Genomic DNA, 13,261 nt, shown 5'->3' with positions numbered 1-13,261 from the left:
ACAACACACAAATATTGTTTGGAAGGTGTTGTATCCAAATATTCACTTAGTTATTATTCGCAAGTAGTATGTCTTAAGAGCAAAGAAGTGAATATGTTCACAGTGAGTCCTGGTGTACATAGGTGCAGATTTCTGGGCCATCAGTAAGATTTGATTCAACCACCATTTGCCTTGGCAGAGCCAAGTGAAATTGTGGCAAAGCTGATAGAAGAGATGAGCTAGTCTGAGTTCGCAGCTTCTGCTGAACAGCCCTTCTGAAATGTGGAAACAGTCTGAGGGTCTCCTCAGTTCTGGTTCTCGAACACATTTTCTCCCATGTTGGGTTTGAAACTCAGTGCTGCTTGGCTCTTGCTTAACCCTTTGTACTCTTCTAGCCCAAATTGGTTTGCTGCCTCTGTTACTAGCCAGCAGTAAAGCAAGTACTTGACAAAGCAGGCTTTAGAGGTGGAAGGACTCTGCTCACCTGGAGTAGATGTGTAAAGAGTGTTTGGCCTTGGTCACTGATATTTTATCTAATTTCCAAGTCAGAAAAAGCATGGTACAGCCAGTGTTCACCATGATGGCTTAGCAGGGTAACCACACTTTCTACCAGAGTTACCTATGTGGTAAAGGCCTGAGTTCAGCAGCTTCGTACAGTGCTTTTAAGAAGTTCTGCAACTATATGCTGTTTCTTCCTGTAACCATAGCTGTGACTCCTGGCAGCAGCAAACAAGATGAGTAAACCCCTTCTCATTACTAAAGCTGGCTGAAGTTTGTAAGACTGTTTTGATGTTGAATGTGTACAATTTTCTTGGCCTTTGTAGGAAGCTGTAGGCGCTCCACATGGTGGAAGATGATTTAAGTAACTTAAAGAGAAAATGCTGCAGCTTTGGGCTCCAGAGCTTGGCAGCTTTCTCAGTTTAGCTGCTTCCTCTCTGTTCTTAAACAACTCAGTAGCAGATCTGGGCAATCATGTCCTATTTCCAATTTAATTTTAATCTAAAACCCATTTTAAAGCAACCATATTACTTCTACTGACAAGTGATCTGTGAGAGAATAATCTTACATGAATGTTGGATTCTGAAAAATGGAAAAAATATATGGCTAGGGCTGTGCTGGTTGACATCAGCAAAGAGTCTGGCCATATTAGAGGGAAGAGGAATGTATCACCCTTTTCCATGCTCATCAAAAAATCCCATAAGGACATGAATTCTAGCAGTGCACGGAGGTCTTGGTTGGGATTAGACCTTGCTGGACAAGCCTGTTCATAAAGAAATGCAGAAGAAATAGGCAGGACAGACCCAGGGTGGGAGGAGATGATGTGATGCAGCCAAATGCAGTTGTGTGTAACGTGGCTGTGCCTCTGACAAGTATCAGTCAGAAGTTGCCACAAGGTCTTCTGGGCCTCATCCAGTCCTAGATAAAGGTGTCCCCAATATTGCATGTGGCTTTGGAGACTATCAGTTCCATGTCAGAAGTGCTGACTAGGGTTACAGTGATGCCTTTCTCCAGGAAAGGATTGGATGATCTGCTCTGTGAAATACCGAGGCTTTTTGGCTTATGGCAGTTTGTTCTTCCTTGCTATATTGGCTTAACTCTGAAAATGCATGTGAACCTTGGAGTTATTCATTTAAGGAGGAAAAGGTTGAAATATTGTCCGTTCCTACTGAGCTGGAGGGGGAGAGGGGGCTCAGGAGATGGGAGCAGTCGGACATTGAAGTTGCCAAAGGCTCTCTTAATCTGCAATTGGCCCCTTTGCCATCTAACAGAGGATCCCTACTGCTTGCTCCTGCCAGTCACCTTCCCTGTGCTGGCCCAAGCATTCGTACAGTCTCCTGCAGAGTCACCTCAGGGTGACAGGATCAGGCTAAAATTGCATATGTCCTAACCCCCTAGCAAGCTTAGAACCAGTGCGAGGAGGCGGGAACAAAACATCAGGTCAAGAAGAAAGAGGAGACCAGGCAGATCTCTGCTGGATTTAAGTGGCAGAGTGACTAGAGCAGTGTGCTCTATATGCTGTAAGATTCCTTGTTAGCCATGTGTGTCTTCACATGGTTTGATTTTCAGCTGGTGCAGCTGTTGTGGCATCTGCTGTCACTGTAGTTCCCAGCTGGCTCTGTGTCCTTGGAGGTGGAGGGGACTTTGGGGTGCAGTGGCACTTCTCTGGGACCTTGCTGTGCAAGAGATGCACAGTGACAAATGAAAAGGGCAGGGTTATTGTGCCACCTTTCATTGTAGGAGGTGAAGGCCAGTTCTGCTGAACAGAAGGCTTTTTTTCCCTGCTAAGTTCATGCTGGTTGGCACGAAGGAGACTTGATACCTAAAATTTGACTTCCCTTGGAAGTGTTAATATAAACATCAGCCTGAAGCAGCTAGTTGAGATGTGCTGGGCTTGGGGACAACTAGGCCATTGATGTATAAACTCTGCTGTGTGAGTGACACAGTAGGGCTTCTCAAATCCATCTTATTTTTATGCTGATTTTGAAGTGACTTTTAATCCTTCAGAAATATTGGTCTCTAAGCACTTTTTTCAAAGAAGAAAATAACCTGACTCGAGCAGTTTGGGTAATAATAGTATTTAGTGCTTAATGAATGTTGTGGAATTAATCCTCCTGGACCAATAAATTTAAATGAAATTGTGTTGATCTTGGCTGCGGAACAGGGAAGTGATGTGAAATCAACTTTGCTCTGGGCACAGAGGAGCATCTCCCTCACTGTGGTTCCACCATGGCCAGTGGAGATGGAATTGGTGAAATTGGTGAACCTGTGAAGTTTGGGTTCAAGCTGAGCCCTGCATTTCAGTTCTCTTCTTTCACTCTCACAGCTGCGCTGCAAGTCAGATGTCATTCTCCAGGCTTGGTCAGACCTGCTGAGGAGCAGTGGGAATGTGTCTTCTTGGTCCTGGGAAAGAGTTGATCCTGGGGTGACTGCTTAGGGCCAGGGACATGCTTGTTGTTCCCTGTCCTGCTTCCTCCTACACGCTGTCCCTTGGGGTCAGTGCAGATGTCTCACGTTGCTTGGCTAGACTTTTTAGTCTGCCATCCTGTTATATGGAAAAGCCTTGTGGCCACCCCCTGTTGATTCAAACAAGACTGCGGAATATAAATAAATCTCACATTAAGAAAAATGGTTTCAAGTTGGCCGAAGTCCCTTGAGTGGCCTTAGCCTTTTCTCTGATGTACAGGCCCCCAGCATCAAATGGGGAGTGCTGTGGGTGGGCACTGACATCTTGTTGGTAGTGTCACCTTTGGGCCAACAAGGAAAGAGCAGCATTGAGACAGTTGTGCTTAATAATTTTGTATACCAACTGATATGCTTTGTGCATCAATTATTGTAAGTTAAAACTGATGGTTTGATTTATTTCTTGTTTTCAGGTTACAAGCTGATTGGAAGCCATTCTGGGGTCAAGCTCTGCCGATGGACAAAGGTATGCTCTTTTTTCTTTTTGTCATTTTATAAATTAAAAAAAAAAAGCTGGAGACTTACTCAGGTATTACACTTCCAGATGAAATATCCTTTAAAACTGATACTACTTGCATGAAAACAAACTTCATATTCTAAGCTGTATTTTTGCATTTCAAGCTATTAAAATCCTGCTGCGAAGAGTGAGAATGCAACCATAGCAAAGAGCTGGGAACATAATTTTCTGTTGTTTTTCCTGTTATTCTGCTGTCTGCTAAAATATCTTCTGCCTACTGAAATATATGGCAGGACCAGAACACTGCAGAGAAAAGTGGGAAGGTTACATCACCAGTGTGAGGTCTTCTGAAACAAAGATAGCACAATCCGTCATTACACTCAAATGGGCACACAAGGCCATTTGAACCTGTTGTTCTGTGACTGATATATCTGGTTTGTGACAGTCAGTGCTCCTCCACTGGTTTTCAGCATTTGTCAGGTAAGAGTCAGATAGTGAGGTAACTGTTGCTTGTTAATGCTAGGACTTATTAAAAATTACTCTGTGGGAGTGTGTGTATGTATATAGTTGTGTGTAATATGTCTGTGTGTCTATGTACACATGTATAAGAAAAAAGTCATCCTCCAGTTGTATATTGTAGGCTATGTAAACCTACATATTTTCAAGTAGTTTGCAGACTTAAAAATGTTCCCAGCAGAGACACAGAGCCCTATATAGCAAACTTCAGCCACTTCAGTATGTTTGTTGTTTCAGCTGTCCTTTGCAGGTCCCCAAGAAACTCAGAAGTTGAAAGCTGGTCTGTAATGTTATACATTTGCAGAGTAACATTAATACAACATACTAAAAGCCTTCAGCATTTGTGGGGTGATGAACTATGAAAATCATCACCTCATGAAAATGCCAGCACATCTCTAATTCTTGCGTTGTGGCAGTGATCAGTTCCTTGGTCTCTCAGCTCTCTTTTGCTGCATGATTAACTTCGTTTATTTTTGAAAAGAGCTCTTTGAATGGCAATCATCAAAGTGGGTGGCTTCTCTTACTGAAATGCCTGGTATCAATGAACTGTCTCATCAAAAGACTTGTTCTTGTGAACAGTTTAAAGAGCCCACCACTGTATTGTCATGAATATTAGTGAGATGTACTGATCCCACTGATGCTTCTACTGTTTACTCTTACAAATATTTCTCTCTTCTATCGTTTTTAGTGTCAGAGGAGGCCATGAAATGTTTTAAAGAAAAACTTGTCAAACTTCATCAATGCTGTGACTGAGAGAGAAAACCAGAGAACCTATTTTTATTAAAGAAATGGAATTTAATGCAGCCCTGAAAGCCATTTCACAAAATAAATAGCAGCTCTGTGTGCTTAGATAGGACCATACTATTTTTAGCTTAAGCAGGAGTTGAATGTAAAGTGTTCTAATAAATTGAGCTGAAATTGGTTACAGGCAGTGGCTTTGACTCATTCACACCAATATGTGAATATCTTCAGGAGGCTTGTTTGAGATTTGTATCAGCAGAAAGCAGGAGCAAGGCTAGAAGGATTAGTAGTAGGTAGGGTTTCATAGCCATATCTCAGATTAAAATGATTGTGTTCTGTCATATTCTGGAAAAGAGCATAAACCCTGCAGATTTTAGGAAGAGTCTGTTAATTTGCCTGTCTTATGGAATCCAGAATATAACTTGCTGTCCTAGAATTTGTGAATCTCCTGAAATCTCTGTTTGAGGGATGAGTAGAATAAACAGCATTTTCCATTTTGTTTAATCTCCCAACTGTGTAACAAGGCTGTGCATATGTTAGGGGTTACCTGTATATTCTTTCCCTGCTGCCCAGTCAGACTTCCTCTTGGATCACCAGGACTCTTCAGGTAGAGCAAAAGTTACTGTGTCATATTTCAAATTTTCTCTTGACAGTAGTAAAGATTCATTCTCACTTATTATTATTTAACTGAAATAATGAAAGACAGTCTTTGCTCCAAGCAACTTGCATGCCAAATAGGAGATACGTCCTGGTGGGAAGGCTGCTGTGGTTCTGATATGAAGGAAAGAGCAGTGTCCTGCTGGAGCCACTAACTGGTGTGAATGAGGGTTTATAAGGTCAGGGTATTTATTTAATTTAGTGCTAGAAGAAATACTTTACTAGACAAATGAAAAGAATTGAGTGTTCAGTAGTGCAACCTTGAAATTGATCCTTGTTACTCTTTAGTGGGCTTTTACAATAATATTTCTTGCAGCTTAAGTGGCTTCACCTGCTTTCTTTTGTTGGCTGATTCAGTTAAAAGCTTCAATAAAGCACATTGTTATACTGTGGTGTTGCAAGTGAGAAGTTATTGATTAAAGTTAAAGTTTCTCTCCTCTAAAACAGTTGTAAATTTGATGTCACAAATGCCTTGTTTCTGTAATAACATGTAGAAACAATCAGACTGTACACTGATCTATGCTATGAATTTCTTTCTGCATCTGTCATTATTCGGACTTGCTCCACAGCTGTGACCTCGCTTGCAATGTCTGTCACAGGTGACTTTGAACACTGAAGTTACTAGTGACTGGAAACTGTAAATATGACTGGGAAGCAGATTTCAAAGCTTTGCACTCAGTTTGGTTACAGATGGTGTGTTTTAACTTTCTTGGTATTTGTATGTCTTTCTCTGCTGTTAGTCGATGCTTCGAGGCAGGGGAGGCTGCTACAAACACACGTTTTATGGAATTGAGAGCCACCGCTGCATGGAGGCCACGCCGAGCCTGGCTTGTGCAAACAAATGCGTCTTTTGCTGGAGGTAAAATACTGATGCAGTTTTGCTTTGGGATGGGGGCTCTGTTCAATTCTGTCCCTCTCCTGTTCCTCAAACCTAGAGCAGAGTTACTTATGTGCCCAAGGGTTTGGAAGGGAGCAGCACTGCTCCCCCTTCCTACCTGTACTCCTCCCCTTCTGAGAGCTGTGGAGCCTGTGGGTCAGGGATGGCAGGGGGCGAGCTGTGTGGGTGGGCTCCAGAGCTCAGAGGCTGAAGAGGATCTGAGGGCTCCCAAGTGCCACCTCCCCCAGAACAGTCTCCTGTGCAGCCAGGTCTTGGGCCACAGCAAGTTCTGAATAGTTGAAGACCTGTGGAAGGAGGAATCGGGGAGGCAGGAGACAGACACCTCTCCATCTACTGCCCTGCAGTTCCTACTCCTGCACGTTCCAAGCACTTCACAGAGGTTTGGTTCCCTCTAGAGATCACTCACTGAGACTCCCCATGGCTCCTGGTGCTCTGGAGAGCATGGGCTGGCTCATGTTGTGCAATGCCATCAAGGTGCTAAGCAGTGTGAGTATTTTTGTTTTGAAATTGGACCGTTTTTCTTATTTAAAGTACCTTCACCCCCACCAATTCAGTTGCATTCTCAGTGAGTGAAAAGTGATGACTTGGTAACTGTTGCCTTCCTAAACCAGTAGTTAATAAATGACTTCCCATTTTAGTCAGTAAAGTGACCCCTTTTCTTGGAGGAATTACTTTGTTGTTAATTCTCTAAAGGAAATGAGATTTGCCTGGACCTGAACTGTGAGCTGCTCTAGCACTGCTTACTTGCCAAAATGCCCAGATTTCCAAGGGAGGTTTTTGCTAGGCTGGCGGTGTGCAGGATGGGATTGGTGAGAGGGAGACTGAAATAAAGAGGCTCAGCAGAAATAAAAGCAGTGATGTGAAAGTGTACTGAGTGGTGGGACATGGAGGTTATTCTTTGACCTATTTTGTCTTCTACCTTGCTAGCTAATTCACACCATGAGGGCTGTGCTTCCTTTGGTATTTATGCTTACCCCAGGGGGCTGGCTGCCAGTAACACCTATTCCATCCCTAAGCCTGGATGTCCAACATCCTAATATTTCCATGCAAAACCAGTCAAATTCCTCTGAGTACCATTTTCTGTCTTTCATAGTCTACAAGTTTTAATAATTCAAATACCTCATGAGAATATTTAAATGACAGCATCAGTGCAAAAGGACTGCTATAATTTTGAAGGCACTTTGAAGCTGTCCCATGTTAGTGTTAAGTATAAGTGTTAGATGCTGGTCATCCTGTTAAGTTTGCATTTGGGAGTCTATACCAAAATGTTAATTGGTGGTCTTGATGGGGATGGGCTTTCTTCATATCCTGGCTTGAAAGGACACTGCAAATAGCATGTTTAATGTGCAAGTTTTGCTGCTTTTCTACAGAGCAATCTAATGACTGGGAAGAAAAATGTACTGCTCATTCCTTTTTTCCAATGTATCAGCTAGCAATGGTGCATTTAGTTCTGCAGTGGTGACTGTACTGGTAGGAAGAAGATTGCCATGCATATTATCCCTCTGTCCCTACACAGAAAGTACATAAACACCAAATAGAAAGCAATAACATCACCAGAACAAGGCATTTTGTTCCTAGTATTGCACTGCAGGCCATTTAACACTGTTCCCCTTCAAAATGACCCAACTCTGGTATTTCTTAGCAGCAGCCTGTGTCTGGAGTATGGGACTGAGTCAGGGAAGTCAAACGAGTAAATTGAAAAGTGTGGTAATTTGGATAAATTGCCATGTGTGATACCTTCTGTGTGTCTCTAACTCATCATCCTGTAGCTGTCCTGTGTCACTTCTAAGAGGACTCCTGGAAACAGTAGTCCTAATGATAACAGATGCTAGAATGCTTATTTTACTAATGGTAACAACCTGGATGCAAAGAAACAGCTTTCCAGGGGACTGTGCTGAAAAATATTCTCATTTATTTACCTTCTGCAGGTAAAATGTGTTGCAGTTGTTGGATTCTTCCATATGGACTGTAGCTGTCTGTCTTCTCAGACCTCTACTGAGTTGGAGGCTCAGTTTGAGACTCATCCCAACCCTCACTTTATGTACAGTTTAAGCTTGACATAAAGCAGAACTGAAAGAAGCTTTCTCTGCTTTGGTTGCTTTTTCAGACCCTGTGCCTGGGCTGCTACAGCCTTCACGTGGCTGTGAGCTGTGCCAGGTCAGGTTAATTTGGTGCAGGCAGAGGAGACTTCCATACCCACTCTCCTCCCTACTGGTTGCATGTCAGCACAGTTCACAAACCCTGCAGCCAGGACTATCTATATATAATTTTTTTTGTATTTTAAACCCACCATGCCTTGCAGATTCCTAACCATGTGAGACTAAATGTAGAATCACAGGCACTGGGTGGCTGGGTAGGATAAGCATATTACCTTCTTATTAGCAGTTACCATCTGTACTGTTGGAGAGATATGAAGTGATAGTTTTGATCTGCTGTTGGCAAAATGTTTTTAATACAGGTTTTATGCCTTGCTGGTCTCATCGTGCAGCTCCGCACGTGAAGTTGCAGATAAGACTGCTGCTATTCTTGATCTCTTCTTTCAGGATTTTGACATTGGTAGAGTCTGCCAATGTTTCCAACTGCATAACCACTGCCGCTCTTCTAGGATTGCTGAGGAAAAGGTCAAGGAGCCTGTTTTCTCTTCCTCACTTCAGCAAGAAATGCTGTAGTTCAGCCGCTTTCCCTGGGAATTGGATGTCATTGTAGTTGGCTGGTCGTGACTGACACACTTTGGCCCTGAACCAGGAATCATGGGTGGAGCCAGCATCCAAACACACTCAGAAAGTTAGGATTTTTTGTGGAAGATGTAGCTTGACTCTGCACTGGAGACCTTCCTTCTCCTCCTTGTTCCTGGAAGTGGTATGTCCCTGGTAGATACCAAGCCTGCCAGTGCCCCCTTGTATGTGTATGACTGCTGGCTTGTGCTTCCCTACCTCTCCTGCTCAGAGAGCTGGCTGAGAGTTTGGTGATGCAGGTTTATAACATGGCAGCTTCTTTGGAGGGCAGGAAAAGCAGATCATTCATTTGTATGGTGTTCCCCCCACAAGGCAGCAATCATGCTGTGTTGAATTCCTGAGGCTGTTGCATCAAGAGCAAGGGGGAGGGGGTGTGTGTGTGTGAAAGAAACACCTTAATTACTGTAACATCTCTAAATCATAACTCTACCTACAAAAATAGCCTGTTGCTATCCATTATTACTCTTGGCTGGTCTTGCTGTGTTTGTAGTGTCTCTTTAGCTTAATTGTCTAAATAGAAATGTGCAAGTGACCAAATCTTTTAATCAATTAGAGCAGGTGTGGGGACTGAGGCTTTCTGACACTGTGTATTGCGGCACAATGACCAGGCAAACCTGATTTGATTACGTTTTCTGGCAGAGTGTCTAAAGCCCCATCAGTAATTGTGGAGAGATGGAACAGCTAAATAAGGTTTAAATTAATAGGGTTTATTCTTGCATCTGAGGAGGAGGCAGACCAGACAGAGTGAAATATCCTGTAAAGAAATTGGTTCGTATTTCTTCTTTTGTAACTTTATGATGTTTATACCTGTACTTTGAAGGTTTCAGCTTTAACTTGTACAGTAAACAAGAGCTGAAGCTCTGTTCGGATGATCTAAATAAGTGTGTGGCCAAAAGCCAGTGATCACAGTAAACCCTGCAAAATGAAGATATTATTTAATCTCCCATAGGAGAGGTACATAGTAAGGTCTTTAAAAAATTAGGAAGAAACTGAAAACAGATTAAAACAAAGGTTTGTTCTCATTAAGTAACTTCACTCCAGAGGCTAAATTCTTCAGGGAAATGTGAAATACTTTATCAAAGGAGTTGACACTGCAGGTTTGTAAAACTTAGCACCTGAGCCTGAATGCTCAGAAAGTCTCCCTGCATCTCCAGCCTCCTGTCCTTGTTCTGCCAAGTTAATACTCTCTTCTTCCGGTGTTTCGATTTGGTTATTTTTTGTTTACAGAATTAATATATTGTGACCCAAGGTTCATTGTTTTCTTCAGATTTGATTCTTCACTGGTTTGTTATCCTTTGGGCCTGTCTGTCTTCCAGGAGCTCTTGAAGTAACCATATAAATGGAGTGGGGGACAGGACAGCATAGAATATAGCTAGTTCATGCCCCTGTCAGTGGTTAAAAAAAAAAAAAAGTCTTGGTGCCTTTATGTGCTGCTGTGCCAGCACTGTAATAATCTGAGGCATTTCTAGGAGAAAATGTTAATGTGGTCCATCAGGTGAGGTGGGAGCAGACCATGGTGACTGTCTTGGCTGGGAGCTTATGCGCCACCTCACAGGAGCGTTGGTGCTTTGCTACGGCACTGGCGATGCTGTTGGTGCTTGCTGTTTGTGCAGGATGGGATTGCATCAGTTGCTCAGTACTGTGCAATGGGGTGCGCTTGCTCAGGGTGGCTCTCAGTATTAGTTAGACACTCTTTTGCCAAATCGGGCACAGAATCGTGGGGGTAAGGTCACTGCAAATGAATTTAGTCCCCAAAGTAGTATCTGCTCTGTGAGGATTCCCAGCTTACACTGTGCAGTGGGCAGTACTTTTGTTCCTGTTATGCGAAAGGGTTATGATAGGAAGAAAAAGTACACTGCCAGCAACTCACTGGGATCGAAATCTATGCTCTTCACCTTATAGCAGTGTGTGTGTTCCTGATCTTGGACTTGTTGAAGGCTTTTGTACTTGTCATTATTAGTTTACATATTTATGGCATCAGTAGTGAATGCCATATTAGCATTAGTGAATGCCATATACCAGATTATTGGCTATAAAATGCTCACATGTGTCTTAATAGTTGCTACAGATGGTTGCTGACTTTGTACCCAGTTACAGTAATGTGATGAAGTGATCATGGGCTTTGAAAGCAGCCTTGTACATGCTCATATGCGAGCTAGTTTTGAAATAATCTTTGAGCCTGCTGAGTGTAGTTCGCTGGGAAGGAATGAAGTATATTGACATAAGCACAGGGCAGACTTCTAGGAGGTGCTCAGCATTGCCTGCGTTTCTAGAAACTGTGCTCCTCTAAAAAGAGTGAGCATTTCTTACAGTTGGGATGTAGTTTTTTCAGTATGCGGCATTTTCTATCCTTAAGACTTCATAAGTGAGAGGTAGAAAAGAATCATAGAATCATTTAGGTTGGAAAAGATTGAGTCCAACCATAAACCTAACACTGTCAAGTCTATCAGTAAGCCATGTCCTGAAGCACCACATTCACATGTCTTTTAAATACCTCCAGGGATGGTGACTCAACCACTCCCCTGGGCTGCTTGTTCCAATGCTTGATAACCCTTTCAGTGAAGAAATTTTTCCTATAGTGTTTGTTACTTGGGAGAAGAGACGGACACCCACCTCGCTACCTCCTTTCAGGTAGTTATAGAGAGCAATAAGGTCTCCCCTGAGCCTCCTTTTCTCCAGGCTAAACAACCCCAGTTCCCTCAGCTGCTCCCCATCAGCCCTGTGCTCCAGACCCTTCACCAGCTTCGTTGCTCCTCTTTGGACATGCTCCCACATGTCAATGTCTGTCTTGTAGTGAGGGGTCAAAAACCGAATGCACTATTTGAGGTGCAGCCTCACTAGTGCTGGGTACCACTGCCAGTACCAGAAGCGGGTTCTTCTAAAAATCTTTTGAAGTTCAGTGCTCTCTCAGCTTAGAGGAACTGGCAAAACCAAACTGCTCTAAAGTCCTCACAATAGATACTATCATAAGTTGCTGCCAGGTGTTGTAATATGACTAATCTCATAAGCAGAAAACTACATTTATTTTGATTGAGCAGCTGATTTGAAAAACCTTAGGAAGTTAGTGAGAGTTAGTGAGCTGCAATGTACTCCTAGTGAAAATGTAGAAGTTATGGGCTGATTTATTTTGTTTAATCTAAAATTCATCAATTCATTTTGGGCTTTTTCACCTGTTTCTAAAAAATCCTTTTATTTAAGCTGATTTTAAACCATGAGAAAACTCCACATTTTCTTCTGAAAATACTGAATATTTTGTCATTTTTAAAGTGAGAGTTTTCTTTGGATGTTCAGATACCCAAACATTTGACTTCAGCATTATTTCCCCAATTTTTTCTTTTCTAGAATTGTTTAAATTTATTAGCATTTAGAAATAATTCCACACCTTTTGAAAACCATTTTTTCTCTTCCTGAATTTATTTGTAATAAATCTCTATGTATCTCATTCCTACAGCTAACAAAAGATTGCTCAGAGCAACATGAAAAAATAATTTTCTGTTATTTAACAGGAAATTTCTATAGAAACATTGTGTTCCTCTTCCTCAGACAGCAGTCTAGATAGGTATCTTTTAATTGTTGTTCCTATCAAAACTTCTCTTTTTCTTTTTCAAGTGTCATTTGATTTGTAGAAAGTAAATCTGAGAGACTTGAAGCCTTTACTTTATCCCCACCACAAGGCTTTTTGCAGTCAAATGCATGTTATGGTTATATAATACCATCATCGTGGTGATCTCTTTAATTGCATGTTGTCCTCCCTGAGTCTGCATCTCCAGCCAGGTTGGTTCTACCTCAGATGTGATAAGCCTGCCTCCTGAGCTTTCATTCAACACTTGGGAGCTGCTGAATAGGACCAGTCCAGGACACAACCCTGCAGATGCCTTTTGGGATAGATTTAGTGTCCTACTGAACCAGTGGTAGCTAATCTTTGATTCAAGTTTTCCACCCTGATTTGTGCTCTCTTACAAAGCAGTGCTACTTACAGAGTGTTTCTTTGGACAGATTATGAGAATATTGGGTAAGATGGTGTCAAAAGCTCAACCTCTTCTCCTATCCCTTTGCCTACAAGGACCAGTGATGGTCTTGGCATGAAATGTTCTCAGCATGTTCATGTTGGCTGTTACCTATCTCAGTGCTGTGTTCTGGGGCTCACAAACGCTTATTTAATCCAGTATGTCCTTGAGGAACTGGAAGTTAAGAGGGGCTGGTATAGAAATCTTCAGCTCCTGCTAAAGTGGTCATTGCATGTGCACTTTTATGGTGTGTTTTAAATCACTTTCACATACTCCTCACAAACTTTCAGCTTATTGCTTGCAACTCTGA

At 42.3% G+C, this 13,261-nt stretch overlaps 1 protein-coding gene across 1 annotated transcript in view; it reads left to right on the top strand.

Annotated features, from left to right (window-relative positions):
- Positions 1 to 13,261, top strand: part of LOC104023982 (S-adenosyl-L-methionine-dependent tRNA 4-demethylwyosine synthase TYW1) — a 115,306-nt gene that overhangs the window by 31,066 nt on the left and 70,979 nt on the right. Inside the window, exons 8-9 of the mRNA XM_075719762.1 lie at positions 3,354 to 3,406; positions 6,052 to 6,170. Coding sequence (XP_075575877.1) covers positions 3,354 to 3,406; positions 6,052 to 6,170 — 172 coding nt within the window. The remainder of the gene's footprint in view (positions 1 to 3,353; positions 3,407 to 6,051; positions 6,171 to 13,261) is intronic.

The sequence above is a fragment of the Pelecanus crispus genome, chromosome 12 (assembly GCF_030463565.1).
Source record: "Pelecanus crispus isolate bPelCri1 chromosome 12, bPelCri1.pri, whole genome shotgun sequence".
In the NCBI taxonomy this organism is placed as follows: Eukaryota; Metazoa; Chordata; class Aves; order Pelecaniformes; family Pelecanidae; genus Pelecanus; species Pelecanus crispus.
The sequence above is the reverse complement of the archived record's forward strand: the minus strand, read 5'-3'. Positions and strand labels throughout refer to the sequence as shown.